This window comes from Squalius cephalus (assembly GCF_949319135.1).
Source record: "Squalius cephalus genome assembly, chromosome: 15".
Taxonomy (NCBI): domain Eukaryota; kingdom Metazoa; phylum Chordata; class Actinopteri; order Cypriniformes; family Leuciscidae; genus Squalius; species Squalius cephalus.
The window spans coordinates 12,946,852-12,965,284 of record NC_137136.1 but is presented as its reverse complement, the minus strand read 5'-3'; the positions used below and the strand labels follow the sequence as shown (position 1 = coordinate 12,965,284).

At 36.9% G+C, this 18,433-nt stretch overlaps 4 protein-coding genes across 4 annotated transcripts in view; 1 reads left to right on the top strand and 3 right to left on the bottom strand.

The window, feature by feature from the left end:
* zufsp (zinc finger containing ubiquitin peptidase 1) overlaps nt 1-4,218 on the top strand; it is an 8,290-nt gene extending 4,072 nt beyond the window's left edge. The window contains exons 2-12 of the mRNA XM_079893765.1: nt 1-183; nt 261-362; nt 487-546; nt 632-742; nt 1,587-1,696; nt 1,830-1,998; nt 2,368-2,553; nt 2,627-2,789; nt 3,305-3,468; nt 3,601-3,821; nt 4,011-4,218. The exon at nt 1-183 is cut by the window's left edge and continues 364 nt beyond it. Coding sequence (XP_079749891.1) covers nt 1-183; nt 261-362; nt 487-546; nt 632-742; nt 1,587-1,696; nt 1,830-1,998; nt 2,368-2,553; nt 2,627-2,789; nt 3,305-3,468; nt 3,601-3,821; nt 4,011-4,058 — 1,517 coding nt within the window. The 3' untranslated portion in view covers nt 4,059-4,218. The remainder of the gene's footprint in view (nt 184-260; nt 363-486; nt 547-631; nt 743-1,586; nt 1,697-1,829; nt 1,999-2,367; nt 2,554-2,626; nt 2,790-3,304; nt 3,469-3,600; nt 3,822-4,010) is intronic.
* Nucleotides 4,219-6,121: 1,903 nt separating this feature from the next.
* rwdd1 (RWD domain containing 1) lies at nt 6,122-9,504 on the bottom strand. The gene is made up of 7 exons (XM_079893826.1): nt 9,113-9,504; nt 8,707-8,772; nt 8,446-8,576; nt 8,169-8,321; nt 6,759-6,891; nt 6,616-6,678; nt 6,122-6,522 (listed from the first exon to the last, which is right to left on the bottom strand). The coding sequence occupies exons 1-7, from the start codon at nt 9,183-9,185 to the stop codon at nt 6,410-6,412; spliced, it is 732 nt and encodes a 243-aa protein (XP_079749952.1). The 5' UTR covers nt 9,186-9,504; the 3' UTR covers nt 6,122-6,409.
* A 3,057-nt stretch (nt 9,505-12,561) lies between these two features.
* Nucleotides 12,562-15,140, bottom strand: LOC307171987 (calcium homeostasis modulator protein 5-like). The gene is made up of 2 exons (XM_079893965.1): nt 14,505-15,140; nt 12,562-13,471 (listed from the first exon to the last, which is right to left on the bottom strand). The coding sequence occupies exons 1-2, from the start codon at nt 15,060-15,062 to the stop codon at nt 13,082-13,084; spliced, it is 948 nt and encodes a 315-aa protein (XP_079750091.1). The 5' UTR covers nt 15,063-15,140; the 3' UTR covers nt 12,562-13,081.
* A 792-nt stretch (nt 15,141-15,932) lies between these two features.
* On the bottom strand, nt 15,933-17,991 carry calhm6 (calcium homeostasis modulator family member 6). The gene is made up of 2 exons (XM_079895849.1): nt 17,397-17,991; nt 15,933-16,714 (listed from the first exon to the last, which is right to left on the bottom strand). The coding sequence occupies exons 1-2, from the start codon at nt 17,934-17,936 to the stop codon at nt 16,286-16,288; spliced, it is 969 nt and encodes a 322-aa protein (XP_079751975.1). The 5' UTR covers nt 17,937-17,991; the 3' UTR covers nt 15,933-16,285.
* Nucleotides 17,992-18,433: the final 442 nt, after the last annotated feature.

Sequence of the window (18,433 nt, the reverse complement as noted above, 5' to 3'; positions counted from 1 at the left end):
CAGGGACCACCCTTTCTCAGGAAACCTCGACTAGCTTGAAGAGTTCACCACCTGCCGGAGCCACAGCGAATGGTGCAATAAAACTGGTCAAGACTACACAAGCACCCAGCACTAACCCCAGAAGAGAGAGTGAAGATGGGCATCGGAAATCAAAGCAGAAGCGCTTGTCCTCACCTAATAAAGGTGCTCTTGACTTTACAACATAGAACTGATTTCACATTAAGCCATTAGGCTAATACTTTTCCCTTTGTATGTTGCAGAAGGGCGATTTCCATGTCCAATGTGCAGTTTGGTCTGCAATGACTGCTTTATTCTGCAGGAGCATGTTGAGCTTCATTTACAGGACCAAGATGTGACTGAAGGTGTCTTAGTTTAAAACATCAAGAATATTTGCATGTTTACAAAGTAACAAATTGTTGTTTTTTTTACCCTCTTTTTATCACTAACGGTCTATGATTGATGTCTGATATGGTTTGCCCTCTTAAGGGGCCGATCCTGATGTTGGCACTTCAACAGAAGCATCTTCTACAAGCAATGGTAGATCGGGTGAGTTAGTAAGGATATGGCAGCTCTGCTCATTCAAAAAGTGAATGACCAAACTAAACTGTAACTGTATAATTGGAATCTCCAGGTGTGATACGTTATGAGTGTCCAATGTGTTCTTTGAGCTGTTCCAGCAGCACCTCCCTGCAGGAGCATGTTGAGCTACACCTGGAATACGGCTCAGCGTCTGCAACAGCAGGTATGTAGATATTATTAAAGGGGTGGTTCAGGATTTTCGACATCGGACCTCATTTTCAAGTGAGCCTGGTTGTTATTCATCAGTGGAGACAGTTTTAAAAAAAATTCATCCAGTCCTTACTTTTGGATAGTTCGCCTATGCTAGGCTAGCGCGAGTCAACGGTGCACGTTAGCCTGCCATTAAAAACAGTTTTACCCACTCCACAGTACACCAAAAGCAAATAAATTATAACGCTAGACTATCGATGTAAATGTCTATTGAGAGAATAATGTTAGAAATCAAAGTACTCTTGTATCTCAATTATCTGCGGCAGGTAATACACTTGCGTGATTGTTATGTGGACCGGCTCTCTCGGTTTCCTAGGTAACCAAATATAACTCCGCCGCTGTTGTAGACTGCTTATAAATACAGGGAACAAATGATAACTAATGCAATGTGATGAAAGGGTAGTTTGATTTCTAACATTATTCTCTCAACAGACATTTACATTGATAGTCTGGCGTTATAATTTATTTGCTTTTGGTGTACTGTGGAGTGGGTAAAACTGTTTTTAATGGCAGGCTAACGTGCACCGTTGACTCGCGCTAGCCTAGCATAGGCGAATCCAAAAGTAAGGACTGGATGAATTTTTTTGAAAACTGTCTCCACTGATGAATAACAACCAGGCTCACTTGAAAATGAGGTCCGATGTCGAAAATCCTGAAACACCCCTTTAAGTACGCAAATGCATATGACATTTTTGTTTGTAAGAGTTGCAAACTAAGTAGGTTGTCTTCACAAGTACAATGCATCAAGAAAGACACTATTGGCACAGCAGAACTTCATTTGGTTTGGGTGTTTTAAGGACATTCATCTGGAGACCTGAATCTGGCTAGGAAGCTTCAGGAGGAAGAGGAGCAAAAGTGGAGGGAGCTAGAGAACAGACGGGAAGCCGAGGACTTTAAGAAGCTCCAGGTAAGCTAAAGACATCTTCACTATTAGAATTCAAGGAAATGTGCACCCAACATATTAAAATTCTGTCATTTACTCACCTTCGTGTCAAATCCACCACAAAAAAAGCTGTATTTTATCTTCCTGTGATTTTTAGAAGCAGTTTGGGCTTGATAACAGTGGTGGTTATCGCAGGCAAATGGAGAGAAATATGGAGAGGGCTGTGTCTCGAGGTCAGATGGTTCCTGCAGAGTTCCACAGGAAAAGAGTGGAGATGCTTGAATCTCTGGCCTCGGGGGTGGATGATGGCAGAAGCAAAACATCAGGTCTGATAGGGACTGCATCATAGCTATACCAGTAATCTACACATATGAAAATCTGTCCAGTTCTGTATAAGTTCAAAGACTTTATGTTCAAAAGTTTGAATTCTCTTATTCTCATCAAAACTACAGTAAAAACCATAATATTATGAAATATTTAAAATTATTATTATTAATTATACATGATTTTTTTTTATGAATTAATTTTTTTTTAGATTTTTTTTTTCATAAATAACAATAATTTATTATTGTTGTTGTTGTTATTATTATTATTTTTAATTGTATAATTGTTTTATATATATTAAACCTGTAGAAAATGAAACTGCATAAAGCAACTGATGGTTTAGATTTAGCTGGTTAACCTTTCTGTTTCAGGACTTATGGAAGCTCTGTATAGGTACTACCAGAGAGACGTCTCCGACTGTTCGCACGTGTGGCTCTGTGCTGAGACTGATCACTACTCCTCTTCGGAGGGGGACAAAGGTTGGGGATGTGGTTACAGAAACTTCCAGATGCTTCTTTCATCTTTGCACAGGATGGAGCAGTATAACCTTTTACCTGGTACAACATCAGCAACATCATGTATTCTCTTAGCTCCTTATTGAGTAGTACCTATCATAAAATGTTCCTTCAGTTTCAGTTCCCAGCATCCCGAGAGTGCAGGCCATGATCGAGGAGGCATGGGCTCAAGGTGCAGATCCTCAGGGTGCTTCACACTTCAAACATCGGCTGCAGGGGACACGGGCTTGGATAGGAGCTACAGAAATCTATGCAGTTCTCACCTCCATTAGTGTGAAGTATGTATTGAAATCCCAAGTTAACATTCACACATACACTACCATTTAAAAGATTTTTGTTCTGAAAAAAATGAATACTTTTATTTAACAAGGGTGCATTAAATGTATTAAAAATGACAGTAAAGACTTATACATTGCTACAAAAATTCTATTTCAAATAAAGTGTTCTTTTGAACATTGTATTCATCAAAGAATCCTGAAAAAAAAAAAAGAATTGCTGTTTCCTCAAAAACATATTTCTTGAGCATCAAATCAGCATATTAGGATGATTTCTGAAGGAACATGTGACACTGAAGACTGGAGTAAAGGCTGCTGAAAAAATGTACATTACAGGAATAAATGACATTTTAAAATATATTAAAGTACAAAATTTACTTTAAATTGTAGCAATATTTCATGAATGCAGCATTAGTGAGCACAGAAGACTTATTTCAAAAACATTACAAAATCTTACTGACCCTAAACTTTTGAACAGGACAGTACATTTACATCTTAAATTTCCTTAACATTTTTAGAGCCCGAATTGTGGATTTTCACAAGCCCACTGGCCCAGGAGACACACACCTCAGAATGTTTGAGTGGGTAAAACAATATTTCTCACATTCTGCCAGTAGGAGTGCAAGACTGCCGCCCAAAGTGGTGCAGACAGCATTACCACCTTTATACCTCCAGCACCAAGGTATTTCAAGACTCGGGTTTCTCTTGTAAACTACAGCACTTGTCCCTCATGAAAGTCTAGATAGCATTGACCTCACAGGAAAAGAATCGCCGTTGTAAGATGACTTACATGTTGTTCTGTCTTTATGATCAGGCCACAGTCGCTCGATTGTAGGAGTGGAACAGAAAGTAAATGGCAACCTGTTTCTACTCCTCTTTGATCCGGAGTTTGCACCTGGGGAAATGAGGAGAGTGTTGTCACAGAATACAGTAGCTACTATGGTACGCCGTATGCGCAAATTGCCCAGTGGCCTGAAACACAGACAGTATCAAGTGGTCGCCGTAGAAGGGTTGCTAACACCCGAAGAGAAACAGGTAATTTAGACCTACAGCTTTAGGAATTCGTTGCTTTAGTTATTTATTTGGGCATTATAACTGCTGAAATTAACTATTATTTATTTATTTGATTAATTAACTCTTCATCTTAACTCTTCATTTAGATATTTTTGTATGGTTAGTCTATGTTAAACTATTCAACTACTGAATGGCGTGTTTGTTTTTCAGAGCCGCATTCTCAATTCAAGATCACTATGTGCTGAGAAAATTCCTTGATGCTGTTGTGCACATCTGCTGCAGTTTTATGTAGTCCCAGCTACTTTTATCTACTAGTCTCTTGAAACAGACTATGAAACACTGTATTTTTGTATAAATGTCAAACAATAATAAATAAAGTTTTATCTTACTAGCTGCACAATAAGTCAGTTATCATTGTCTCATCATGTGTGAATCTTCAGTTCTTCAGATTTTGATTCATTGAATTAGTTCATTTTGTCTTTCAATTACAGTTTGATGCACGTGGTATCCATTGTTGACCCTATCAGTGATCAAGGGATGTTTGTCAGCCTTTAGCCTTATGCACTCTTGAGTCGATCTGAACTATCAGCGTACGACTCTGCTTTTCCAACCCCGCAGGCGAAATTCTAATAATTTACAGAACCTCACCTCATTTCTCTGTTTTATGACCAAAATGTGTAACATGCCAAAGTATGCTTCCTGATTTAATTAGGGCAGATGACCTGCAAGTCACAGGACAGAGAGAAATCTCACAGTCACTCCAGAGGAGAGAAAGATAGAGAGAGATGGCAGGTAAGTGAACCACACAGCAAAACCTTAACAGGTAGGCAGCAAACCAGGGTTTAAGAAATTCTAACACACCCAATGTGGTTTTTGTACAAAAGATTACCAGGAGGGAACCAAAATTCTTATGCTATACTTAATAAGGAAAAACTATATTTTTAACATAATAAGCTTTTTCACAACTATAACTGTTATACGGAAAACTCTTAACATGGCTTAATGCATGTGTAACCTTAACAGTGGTTTTGATTGAAATAAGAATTTACCGGAGATTAAAGAAAAAGCATTTTGTTTGCCATTTCCTTCCATGAATTTCTCAGAAAAATGTATCATTTTTATGTATGTGACACCAAACATCCTTTGGATTTCTGGCCATATAGATGACCTATGGGGTCATTAGGAAAAGTGAAGAGACATTTAAACATTTGTAATAGTCTGAAGCATTTTAAGTAGATTGGAAATGCAACGCTGTACACTCTAAACCTTTCAATGGGACAAAAGGTTCTTTAGATTATTGTAATGGATTTCACACTGAGAAAAACATTCTTCTTTTGAGAAACGATGACTGAAAGGTACTTTGAGGAACCCAAAATGGTTCTTCTATGGCATTATTGTAAAAAACACCTTTTGAACATTGGAATGGCTTATGTTGGTATGGCAGATGACACTCAGAACCTAGGGGAGGAGGAAGAAACAAACTTTTTCTCACAGTCTGAAACCTCCTGGGTGTACTGTTCTAAGACAGCCACTAATCTCTTCATAAAGTAGGTAATTTTTGGAGAGGCTAGCAATAGCAAGCTAGCTTTGAAATAAGAGCCAACCCTCCTTTTACAGAGTAGTCTACAAAGCCACGCTTCCTTCAAAACACTTGAACGCACAGAGCAAGGAGGATTTTATGGTCCTTCGCCTTAGACATGACATACATATAAATAGCCTACATTTAGACCACTTAACTTAGTGATTGCAATCAGGATGTGAAGAGACTTTCATTTAGCATAACAAAACAAGTCACCTACCTTGCCTTTAACTTATTTGAAAATACTTAAACATGTTGAATTTATTTATAGATTATATAATCTCACTGCTTAACTGAACAGGAAGTGTTGGTGACTAGAAGGCTACTTCACTGTTGCACAGAATGAGAGATTTGACAAAGTGTACATTCATGTGAAGTTATGGTTAGGTTTAGGAGTTTTTCTTTTGCTATGTGAGCAAATGGGAACACAAAAAAAGAAATATATATTTAATGTAGTCTCTCATTCACCGCTATAGAAGTTTACCCAACTATGACGACTTCCGCTTCTGAGAAACCCGGAAATGTAAAAAAAAGGTACATCTATGCTTTGAAAGATAATGTTAAAACAGCTGTTTAACCCAAATGCAAAATAAAGTGCATTTCAAAACATTATAATATTGAAAGGTAAAGAACCTCTGAATTAGAGGTATTTCACAAAGATTTCATTTTACTCAGTTTTTCCTAAAAGTGTTTTTTAAATAAGCTTAATAGCCTTATATGAAGTAGGAACAGACAGAGGAAAAAGAGGTAAATGATTTTACTGAAACTCAGGTTGCACCTGCCAGGCCACATTCCTGGCTCAACTTAACATAAATCTTGTGTAAATGAAGCCATTCATATGAATAAAAGAACAAGTCAATGGTTTTTAATGGCAATAATTGTACAAATGAAAATGTTTGAAAGTTTTCATAAAATATTCTGCACCATAGATGGTAGTGACTGAAAAGTTTGTGTTTAGCGTGGATAAGCTGAAGTCCTGCTCCACAGGAGGATATTGGCATCTATACCATTCATATCAGGTTGAGAGTTTTCAGTCTTCATCGCTGCCCAAGTCCAATGGGTTGAAATCAGGGTCGTCCTCATCCAAGTCCAAATCATCCATGTCTTGGAAGAGCGACTCATCCACTTCCACACTGCTCCCAACTACACGGAATAAGCAGAGAAGGGCCATTTTGAACTACAATTGCAAAAAAAGCAAATGGGATCCTATAAAACTTGTATTTAGACATTTCTTACCATCCTCTAAGAATTGGATATCTGATGTGTCAAGATTATGGTCCGTCTCAAAGAGCTGTTTTCCTGTAATAGAAAAAAGTAAATGAGCAGAACGTGACAACAGGTGGTAAATCAGAGGAGTAAATATCAGGTTAGTAATTCACCTGTGAGTTTTGCTTTTCCTGCCTGCTCCTCTTCTTTCTGCCTTTTACTCTTCAGTTCTGTCATTTCTTGCTCAAATCTTGCTTTCCATGATAAGAAGTTCTCAATTGTGACCACAGTGCCTTGGAATGCAAACTGTGAAAAACAAAACAGAAACAAAGATCAAGCAAAAAAAAAAAAAAAAAAAAAAAACATTTTCCATTTTATTATAAATTGTAGCTATGTACACTGGAGGTCAATAATTAAGATATTTTGTCTTTGAAATTAGTCTCTCACCAAGGCTGCATTTATGTGATCATAAATAAAGTAAAAACAGTAATATTGTGAAATATTAGTAATTTGAAAATAACTATTTGAAATATATTTTAAAATGTAATAATGTGATGGCACAGATGAATGTTCAGCAGCCATTTATAGTCTTCAGTGTCACATGATCTTTCAGAAGTCATTCTAATATGCTGATTTAGTGGTCAGTTATCAATTATTATTGAAGCTCAATAATTAATAATGTTATAATGTAATAATGTTAGGTTCTTATTTTTATCAATGTTGAAAACATTTTGGCTGCTCAATATTTTGTGGAAAATGAGATACATTTTTTCCAGGATTCTTGGATAAATTGATTATTTATTTGAAATAGAAATGATTACTTACCCCAAACTTTTAAATGGTAGTACATCATGGTTACCACAAAAATATTAAGCAGCAGAACTGTTTTCAACATTGATAAGAAATGTTTCATGAGCAGCAAAACTGCATATTAGAATAATTTCTGAAGGATCATGTGACACTAAAGACAGTAGTAATGATGCTGAACATTTAGCTCTGTCATCACAGGAATTAATTACCTTTGAAAATATATTAAAATAGAAAGTTGTTTTAAATTGTAATAATAATACTAATAATTCACAATATTACTGTTTTTTACGTAATTATTCCACCTGAACTTTTAACCCCCAGTGTAACTACTAACAAATCTACCATTCGAGACAAAAAAATTCTTTAAATTATACAAAAGCAACATTGCCTCAGTTGGGACGGACTATTTCAACCCAAATGGTCGAACTTTTGTTGGTTCTTATGGGCCTCTACTGGCAGATGCTGTAATTACATCTGGCACAATTTTGCTTCATTGACAGCACAGTGCTTTTGTATTCTGGCTAAACAAATGTAATTGAAAGTAAAATGTAAATCACAAATCTTTCATTATATAATAACAGTCTTATAAAACAGTCTTTCCATGGCCAGTTTTCGAATGGCTCTGAAAAAGTATGAAATTGACTTTGCCCTGTCTGTTGAATTTCGTGTAACAGCTCAAAACAGTCAATATCCTGAGGGTAATTATAAAAGATGCTTTTGGATTTCATGATTAATGTTACACTACGCTCAGAAGGTACATGCTCACAACAAACCTTCTCAGCTTCTTCGGCCTCCCTTTCTTTTCTTTCTTTTCTTTCTTTCTCCTCTTCTCTTCTGCTCTTAATCTGGTCTACTATTTCATTAAGTTTCTCCTGCACAGCTGTAACTAATGTGAATATCATGACCATTCCCAGGTTTTCTTCAGCCTGCAAAAGAAAGAGGTTATTAGAAAGGGCTACATGACAGCAAAAGAAGCGTAAGCCATCATCAGTATGTCCGCTTTATCAATTGTTAATGTGTTTTGCTGGGTATGATATCAGGTGTGCAGACCTGTTGCTTCAAAAGCGTTAGAATGCCTTCAGCGTCTGAATCTTCCAGGTTCTCCTGTGAAAAGATCTCCCAGAGAGGAGGCTCGTCTGGATATTTCTCCAAATATGTAAACTTCAGGGTCGCCTCCACCGCTGAAACAGACAAAAATCAGTGCTGGTGGTGTTTTGAGCTAAACTTTAATGATGGTAAAAAAGATACAGTAACATTATGTGCACTGACATTGTTCTACTTTAGATGAGATAATAAGGCACATGCACTTACTTTCATCATTTTCTCCCGCATCAGAAGTAACTGTGATGGTGAAGCTTGTGGGCTTCTCGGAAAGCACTGTATGAATATAGATATTGCAAAGAAAAACAAACAATCTAATGAAACCTTCAGAGATCACCGCTTCCATGTTCAGCAAGTAAACATAAATCTGATGTTGAACATAACAGTTAGCCAGTCAACTTCTGCCTGACATATCGTTGGCCATCGGTTATCGTTTGCATTGTTTTTTAACTTTTGACAGCTCAATCTGCGGCTATAAAGAAAGATATCAAAGAGATGACTGAGTCGCTCGTATGATTAACTAACTTTGTTTCATGAAAAGCTAGGCAGCTAATGGAAAGCGTAACGTTAACGAAGTTATGGACATAAAAACCATATACTTTGCGTTCTATCTTACCTGTAAATGAGTCTGGGTAAATGGACTCTATTGCTTCTAGTTCATTCCTCTGCTCCTCGCCGTAGTCTGTCATTTTATGTCACAAATGTCCATAGATTAGAGCTTGCATGGAAGAAACGTGTGCTAAGGCCTGTCCAGCATCGATGTCATCTGGGATCATCAATGATGTCTGAGCTTGTGTCTGGGTGGCGTGAGTAACACCCCACTTTTACTCGTTCTGCTAAACATTAGTACAATTGTAGTAATTCGTGCTATCACACTATTGAATCTGTTGCAATGGATTGTATATACAATAAACAATGGATAAAAGAAAAACAAATATAAAAAGGCTCGAATCTGGCATGGATTATTATAGCCTGACGGTCCAGCCGCTTTCTTAAAACTGCCTCTCTACTCCACTATCAAAGCAAGTTTATATTTATTTAATAAATGTCAACTTATATCTGTAATTATATTAGAATTTAAAGTGTAATTTTAGCTGAGCATGCTACCCATTTCACAAACCCTTTTTAAATCCCTTTCACTGGGATTTATGAATTAAATAGACGCTGATGGAAGTGTAGGTCAGAGGTAATAAAAAATAAAAAGTCTCTCTCTCTCTCTCTCTCTCTCTCTCTCTCTCTCTCTCTCTCTCTCTATATATATATATATATATATAATTTTTTTTTTTTATTTACAGCAAGTAACTACAAAAATGAAGTCCTTCCCTATTCTAGATATGGTTTTGTGTACAGTTATATCCTGTCAAATCTGCTGAAACAGTGTAGACCATTTCAGACCATCTTAAATTCTAAGATGGACTTACTTCAGCTTTTATAATACGGGCACAGTCTGCTATTGCAGGTAGATCAGGGGCCTATACCATGAAGCCGGTTTAGGTGGCTAGCCAGGTATGTTTCAGTTTAGTTTGAGCCAACCCTGGGTTTTAGGCACTATGAAAGTGGTTTGGCTTTTAGCAGTGTTCATCACCATAGTAACTTATGCTTCATGGCTAACCTGGTCCGGGGCAGGTTATGTTCCAGGTAAGAGGTTCCAAACTGAACTTGGACCAATCAGTTGTGAGCATAGGATAAAGTCACTCCACCTGTTTCTACTCCAAACTAAAGGTCACTACGTAGTAAATGATTTTTAAAGACAAAATCGTCTGGCTGTTAGTAATGCTTATTTAGAATAATAATTTTGTATGATTTAGATATTATTTATGTATTTATTATATCCTTAATCGATCACACATGTACAATTTTAGTTCATCAATTTTTATTACGCAGAGTTTAAATGAATAAATATATAAAGGAAATATAGATACGCTTTAGAATCAAAAGATAAAGCTATAAAATGACTACATGTGAGCTTAAATGTTCAATTCTCTCTATACCTTCATCAAATGTATAAACTAACTTCACAACTTTTACTTGCACTGATATAGCCTACAGTAGCGAGACTTTTTCTTTTAGTTGTCCTCTTTCATAGACAGCTATTTTCTTCTTGCTGTGTAAATTTGTTTAAATTCTTAATAATTTAGTACTTTTATTTAATAAGTGAATTGCGCTGCTTCTCTCGCGAGAAATGAATCGCAGTTTCACTCTTTCTCAGCATGTGATTGGCTGTTCGCTTCTGATGTCACACCTAAACTCCTAAACTCAGGATCAAAGCCTGAGTTGACAGAGAAAGTTGATGATCAGCATCATGGTACCAACAAAGCCTGGTTGGATTGGTTTGGTTTTGTCAACTCGAAACTAATCCTGCAACTCTGAGTTTATTCAACTACCATCATACAGGCCCCAGCTTGACCACCGCCATATATATAAACACAATATAACAGTTCAACAGTATGTACATGCATCATTCACTTCTAAACGCAAGAAAAACTTTTTTTTTTTCTTTCTATCTGGTAGACGTGCGTTTGTTAGTTCACATTAATATGAGCTGCATGTCATTTATAGTTCGGTTTACTGAATGATTCATTCATTTTTATGTTTTGGGCCAAACTCACAACTGTAGGCTAATTGATCTATATCAGGGGCCTATACCATGAAGCCGGTTTAGGTGGCTAACCCAATATTTTTCAATTTAGTTGGCGCTAACCCTGGATTTTAGGCACCATGAAAGTGGTTTGGCTTTTAGCAGTTCCAGGTAAGCGAACCTGGACCAATCAGCTGAGAGCAAAGTGACACATGTCTGATGCGATAAAGTCACTCCACCTGTTTCCACTCCAAATTAAAGATCACTACACAGCAAATGATTTTTAAAGACAAAATCATCCGGCTTTTAGTAATGCTTATTTAGAATAATAATTTTGTATGATTTAGATATTATTTATGTAATTATTGTACCCTTAATCGATCACACGTGCAATTTTATAGCCTAGTTGATCAATTATTATTACGCACAGTTTAATTGAATAAATATATAAAGGTAGGCTAATATAAATACGCTTTAGAATCAATAAATAAAGCTATAAAATGACTACATGTGACTACGCACTTTATCAAATGTATAAACTAACTTTTACTTGCACTGATATAGCAATACTTTTTATTTTAGTTGTCCTCTTTCATAGACAGCTATTTTCTTCTTGCTGTGTAAATTTGTTTAAATTCTTTATATTTTTCAATCTCGTAATATTCTGTAGTGAATCGCGCTGCTTCTCTCGCGAAAAATGAATCTCAGTTTCACTCTTTCTCAGCATGTGATTGGTTGTTCGCTACTGATGTCACACCTAAACTCCTAAACTCAGGATCAAAGCCTGAGTTGACAGAGAAAGTTGATGATCAGCATCATGGTACCTACAAAGCATGGTTGGATTGGTTTGGTTTTGTCAACTCAAAACTAATCCTGTAACCCTGAGTTTGTTCAACTTACCATCATGGTACAGGCCTCAGGTTTTGTTAGTAAAACTTTTTATTGTTAATTTCAAAGTACTTTTTTTTTTTTTGCCATATTTGAAAGTGAAGAGAGACAGGACAAGACTGTTTTGTTACCAATAATTAGTATTTTTAACTTTTCACACACTTAAACTTGAATTAAACTGCCTTACAATGAATAACATATATTGTTGTTATTATTATTATTATTATTATTATTGTTATGTTTTGACTTGCAGTCCACTGACCAACTACCTGAGTATGTGCTTCACTTTCACGACAGGAAATAAACACCACAAACATGCCGGAAACCAGCATTTTACCATGTGTAATAATTTTGATATTCTATAGTAACTGTTTATGCTTTTTGAAAAGCTATGCTAACAGAAACTTGTTTTGATCAAAGGGTCCCTATTCAGATATGTGGGTCAAAATGACTGAAGAAATGTGTCGGGGACTCTAAATGTGGTTTTCCTGTTTGTCAAAACTTAAAACCTGCAGAGGAAAGTGTGGTTTACATGTTTACATGTTCTATATTTTGTTGGATGTCAATGTGATAGCAAAGTACAATGTACAAAGCAAAGTGCAAAGTACAATGTGATCATATTGTACATTTTAATCAGTATTGTTCAACTGGATAATTACATACCAATACTACACAAGAGGTTGTCATGCATTAAAGTGCATTGAACACATGCTTTATAAGAGCATAAGAGAGCTCTTGATTCACAGAGGGCCTAAATGACAAATGACCTTAGAATAAGTGTGTTTTTCCTTTCCTTGACTTTGTAAAACCTGAAATGCAACATTCAAACAATATGCAAATTGGATGTTGTTATTGAAAACACCACATACACTCAAATCTGTCTGAATTTTTAGGGTCTGAGACCTGTGTTTGTTCATTGAAGTATAAAATGCTACAAAAATATTTGCCGTCTGAATTGCTCCAGGACCACCTCCTAAGTGGACAAAACAAAACATCCAGTTACTTTATTTTACATAGCTACCAAATCAAAATCTAATTCTGCCTAGATTCACAGTGGTTTTTCATCTTCAAGGTCATATTCTTGGCTATTCAGTTATCAGTCCATGCAGCTTTGTGCTTCTAAGCCATCTCTATGCCATCTTCCCCCTCTAGAACAGGATGCTTCTCAGGGCTGAAGTCTCGATCTGTGCGCTCCACGTATCTCTGCAGTGTGCTGTAGTACTGTTCGCTTTTTTTAAAGGTGTATACAGTAGAGACTGCCTCCCAGGCCTTGTGATTTGGAAAGTGAAATTCTTCAGGGCATTTGTTGTCAAAGAAACTCTTGAGGTTTCTCTCTGCTAGTTTGGTGGCATAGTCTTCCGCAAAAGTCTCAAACTTTTCCTTTTCCTTCTCCATGTAGATTCTCTGGAAATTTAATTGAAGGTAGCTTACTTGAGAGCGACAGTTCTTAAAGCAAGTCCCGATCAGCGCTACTATTGCTGATATGATAATGATGGACCAGCCGAGCATCTGCGAACATAAATCAATCAGTTGAATGTTATAAAATATTTAAGTGTTTGTCATAATTATTACACAGCTCTCTGGTAAACTTGATATGAAATATTACTAAGTTGTGATAATTCTAAAATGTTAAGATGCGGTCACATTAGGCTACCCAAAATTTCCAGGCAAAAAATATCAATTGTATTTGTCAATATTGTAGCAAAGCATAAAGCATGGTGCACATAGAAGTCACATACAAATCAGTTACAAACTGTGGTGAATCCACATGACCAACTTAAACCTGTTACTAAATCTGCGGAAATCTTTCGCTCCCACCTAAAATTCTCAATTCGTGGATTAGAAATGACAGAATTTCGCCAGCGAAAATTTGCAAAAGACAGTAATTGTGATCATATCTCTAAAGCTTTCTTTAAAACCCCCATGTGGTGAAAATCAAACTTTTAATGTTGTCAATATTTATGTGGTGTTTTTAATATGCTTTTAAAGAAAACAATGTGCAAATTCATAAGTCAACACCATTGCTGAGTATTTTCTCCTTAAAACTGCAGTACAAAGACAGTCTCAAAATCGCAGTTTGAAATCGCTGGTGTTTCTGACGTCACAAATTACCTTGTAACCAATCAGGTCAATGTGTGATCATCAACGAGTGGATCTCTGAGCTGGGGCGAGTGAGTGGAGGCGGGGCTAATTTGCATATATACGTAGAACCGCATATACTAAATGAGGCAAGGGTGTGGAGTTACATTCAAGCTATTTTAAGGCAGGAATAATTTTTAAAGGAAAGGAAAAAAGGTTTAAATATTTAATTTTGGTAATGAAAGATGAGTTTTAAGGGATAAAATTATTGACTGGGGGGACTTTAAGAAAAAATAGTCCACTACACTGAGCAAAACAAATAGCTTAGCCATAAGACGAACACTGCAATACACTGGCCTTCCATGGAATGGAAAGGTTCCATGGATGTTAAAGGTTCTTCATGTAACCATAAGTGCTAATAAAGAACCTTTATTTTTAAGAGTGTAACATAGTCTGTGCTCACCTGTGACTGGGCTCGCAGCATCAACAGCAGTTCCATATTTTCATTTGTAGGCAACTGGGACTTGCCGCAGGGCACTCGGGGCAGCTCTTCCCGGCAGGTAGGTGTCTTGTTTTGGCAGAAAATATTCACCACCATATTTTCATCCAGGCCACTGACAGCACACTCATAAAAAGTTCCATTTAACAGTGCTACAGTAAGCCACATAATAGGGGCAATGAAGGCTCCAGTTAGCACTTTTACAAACACTGACAAGCATCCCATAATGTTACCCCTAGGGCATAGTTTGGTAGGGTTGAGACAACACCCAGTATATAACCGCCAAAGACGTGCACTGACAAAGAGACCAATCGTCAGCAAGACGACTGCAGGGCCCAGCAGGAAAGCTAATCCATAGGCAAAATTCTGTCCTCGGTTGCACGGACACTGGAAAGACACCATGGAGAAGATTCTTTCACTACCTATTGTCAAAATAGCCATGAAGCTGTAGCCAATAGTGCTCTTCTGATTCGTGAGGAACTTCAGGACAGTCTTAAAAGAATCCATAGCTGGTACAGACATAGCTGGTAAACACTCCAAATAAGTTGGTAAACTGAGAGAGATGGATTCTGCTATGGCGCTCCCTTTTCTGGCTCTATATGAATTTGTTTTCCACACCCTCCTTTCTCTTCTCCTTTTCTGTCTGGCATTCACCACAACTCATCAAATCCCTCCCCTGTCCATCCTCCTCCCCTATCAGTAAAGGACCGTGACAAAAACCAGCTCATCAGGTTCTGGTGGAAGTCAAAACCGGCTACAGATGTGTATAGACACATTTACCCATCATGCAACATCAGTCAAACAAACAAAACCCCAACGCTGCATTTTGGATTAGAGAGGTATAAAACTGATCTGTGGAACTGACAATGAGCTTATTATCACTGGAATTCTGGAATCTGGAGGATGGAATGTGGAAATCTAGAGGCAGGAAATTACCCGACATCTTTAAGACAGCAGATTAGTATGTGTTAGATCAAATAAAGAGGTGTATTGCAACATAATGCTTTACATTAGTAAAAAAGGGAAGCAAGTTGTTCTGGGTGTGAGGAGACAGTTTCTGTTCTGCTCTCATTGTGCCCCAGTGATATGCACTGCACTTTTCACATAAAGACTCCGCTTTAACGCTAACCACAAAAAGAGCTTAATGAATATAGATTTTTTTTTAAAGTGTGCTTTTAGCTGTGTGATTGTCAAATTGTACATGATTACTTCACGAAAAAAGCCTCAAAGTGCTGCCTGTTGAAATATGAGATCACTAATCATCATGTGCATGAAATAAGCCTAACCCTAACATTATAATGCAACTACTTTGTAGTCCCTTAAAAAAGGTCAGGGCACAGCTGTTCAAATAAATATGGATGTTGACAAAAAACATCTTTGTTGAAAAAGATTAGAAAAATCTGAAAACTTTTATTTATTTATAAAATTATAAAAATACTTTTTATTTGCCACACTGTAAAAAAAGGTTGCATTCGATTTTTAAGTACAATCAACTTGGATGTTCAAGTCATTCTTAAGATTATATATATTTTTTACAGTGCATAAACAGTTTTTTAATATTCATATGAAAAATTATATTGAAAGACAAAAAAAATTAAACAATAACAAAATTCAAAAGAAACAAATACTTAAAAGAACAATGAATTGACACTGTAAAAGGCACAGAAAATGAAGCGAGGCAAGTCATCTTTACGGCTGTAAATAACATGGTAAGGCATGAGCTGTCAAATAAACAGCATGCACGTCTACAGGACCAGTTTGCCCTCGTCCACAAATGCAAGTGCTGCTGGGTTTGCAAATTCATTGTCAGACTTCACTGAAGCCCTCACTGCTGGATTCTCAAGGTCCTCACAAGTGCACACATATTTGTGCAGGATGCTGTAGTATTCGTCCATGCTCCGGAACTTGTAGAAGGAGGAGATCTTCTGCCACGCCTGTCTGGGAGGACTCTTCATAGGAATGGGTTTGGTTAACTCAAAGAAACTTGTTATGTTTCTCCTAGCTAGTTTTTCGGCATGCTGAGATGTATAGCTGTCCAAAAACTCACTCTCCTTCTGAGTGTACATCCTCCAAAACCTCAGCTGCATGTAACTGATTGGAGAATAGCATCTGGCCATGCATGTGAGCAGAAAGGTGAACATCATGACAGTAGCTATCAGGATCCATCCAAGAACCTAGAAGTATAGTCCAGATATTAGCCCAGAGAGGTAGGTAACTAACATCAGATGTGTTGAAGCACAGACACTAAAAATCATTTTAAGATTATCATAGAGGACCTTATGAACGCAAATGACAAGATAGTGAACTGCTAAAAATAACCCTTTATAGACTACCTAGAAAAATTGGTATAGCACTTTATTTTACAGTCCTGTTCCACATATTCATATTAGCAATTACAATAACTGGTTTATATACATCATAAACAAATATATGAGTAGTAAGTTATGATAACATATGTTTTTACATTGCTTTAACTCATCAAAATAAGTTAAGCAATTTTCAACTTTTTATATAAGTTATACAAGATTCAACTCATTTTTTAAAGTCAGATTAATGTATTTTAAGTTAAAATGACTTAAACATCCAAGTTGTAACAAAAAATTTAAGGCAGACTTTTCTATTTTTATTTTATTTATTTATTTACAGTGAACCTATCCCTGAACCTATCCCTAAATCTAACCCTTAACCATGTAGTTAACAAAACAACAACAACAACAAATTTTTTTTTTAATATTAAAATGAATTTTTCTGAGTTTTATTTGATATCTAGGCTATTTTGACCTGATTTAATTTAAACGGATTTCATTTTCTTGGACAAATACTAAAATGATACCAAAATTCCTTCCGCTTGCTCACCTGCGACTCCGCGCGTATAATGGAGAGAACAGCCGCTCTCTCAGTTTGTGGAATTGCGGTTCCATCACAAGGGAATTTCTCCAACTCCGTCCTACAGTGGGGATACTTTTCGTTGCAAAGGTGGCGTCTAAAGAGTGTAATGTTGGCGCCAGTCATTGAGCACTCGAAATACACCCCTTTGAGCAGAGCAACTGCGATCCAGCTGAGAGGTGCGACCATTGCAGTCATGGTGATTTGAAGAAAAACACACAAAAAGCCAAATGCGTAATTAAAACGACATAATTTCGATTTCCTAAGGCACAGACCTGTGAACAGTTTCCATGTTTTATTGCTCAACATGTAACTAAGGATGAGCAGTGCAACTGCGGGTACGAGTAGGCAGACGTTTCCATAAATGAAATTCCAATCATTGCAAGGACACTTAAAAGCAAAGACCGAGAAGACGTGCTCGCTACCCGCAGTTATAAGAGCAATTAATCCGAATCCTAAATTGGTCTGCTGTTTCTGAGTGAAGCTAAGCAAAGGTTTTAACTTATCCATGCCTGCAGTTGACGGCCGTAAGCTCTTTGTTCATGAAATGACACTCTAGTTCCGTTATGAGACTGCTGAGGTTTTTTTAACGTGTAATGTCTGCTTTTCAGCTGTAGTGGGAGAATTACTTTATGAGAAATGGAAAAAATAATAATAATAAAACAACAACAACAACAACAACAACAACATAATTTAGCCTATAGTGTTATTTTTACACACCAGTTAAAGGCATTGTAAACGGCAAAACATGTAGCCTAATGCCTTTAGTGACGTGTGAAGGCAATCTGTATTCAAGCACAACCAGTGCTAAATCTAAACCAGTGGTTCTCCTCCAGGGGGCTACACCAAACTTCCAATGGGGCCTCAACATGACTTATTATTTAACCCTTTCACGCATAGTGGTCACTACAGTGGACAGCTATTAAAAAAGCATTTTCTTGAATTTGCACGGGTTTTTATGCCAAAGTTGCACATCAGCCTCTTCATTGGACCCTGGTGCATCATCC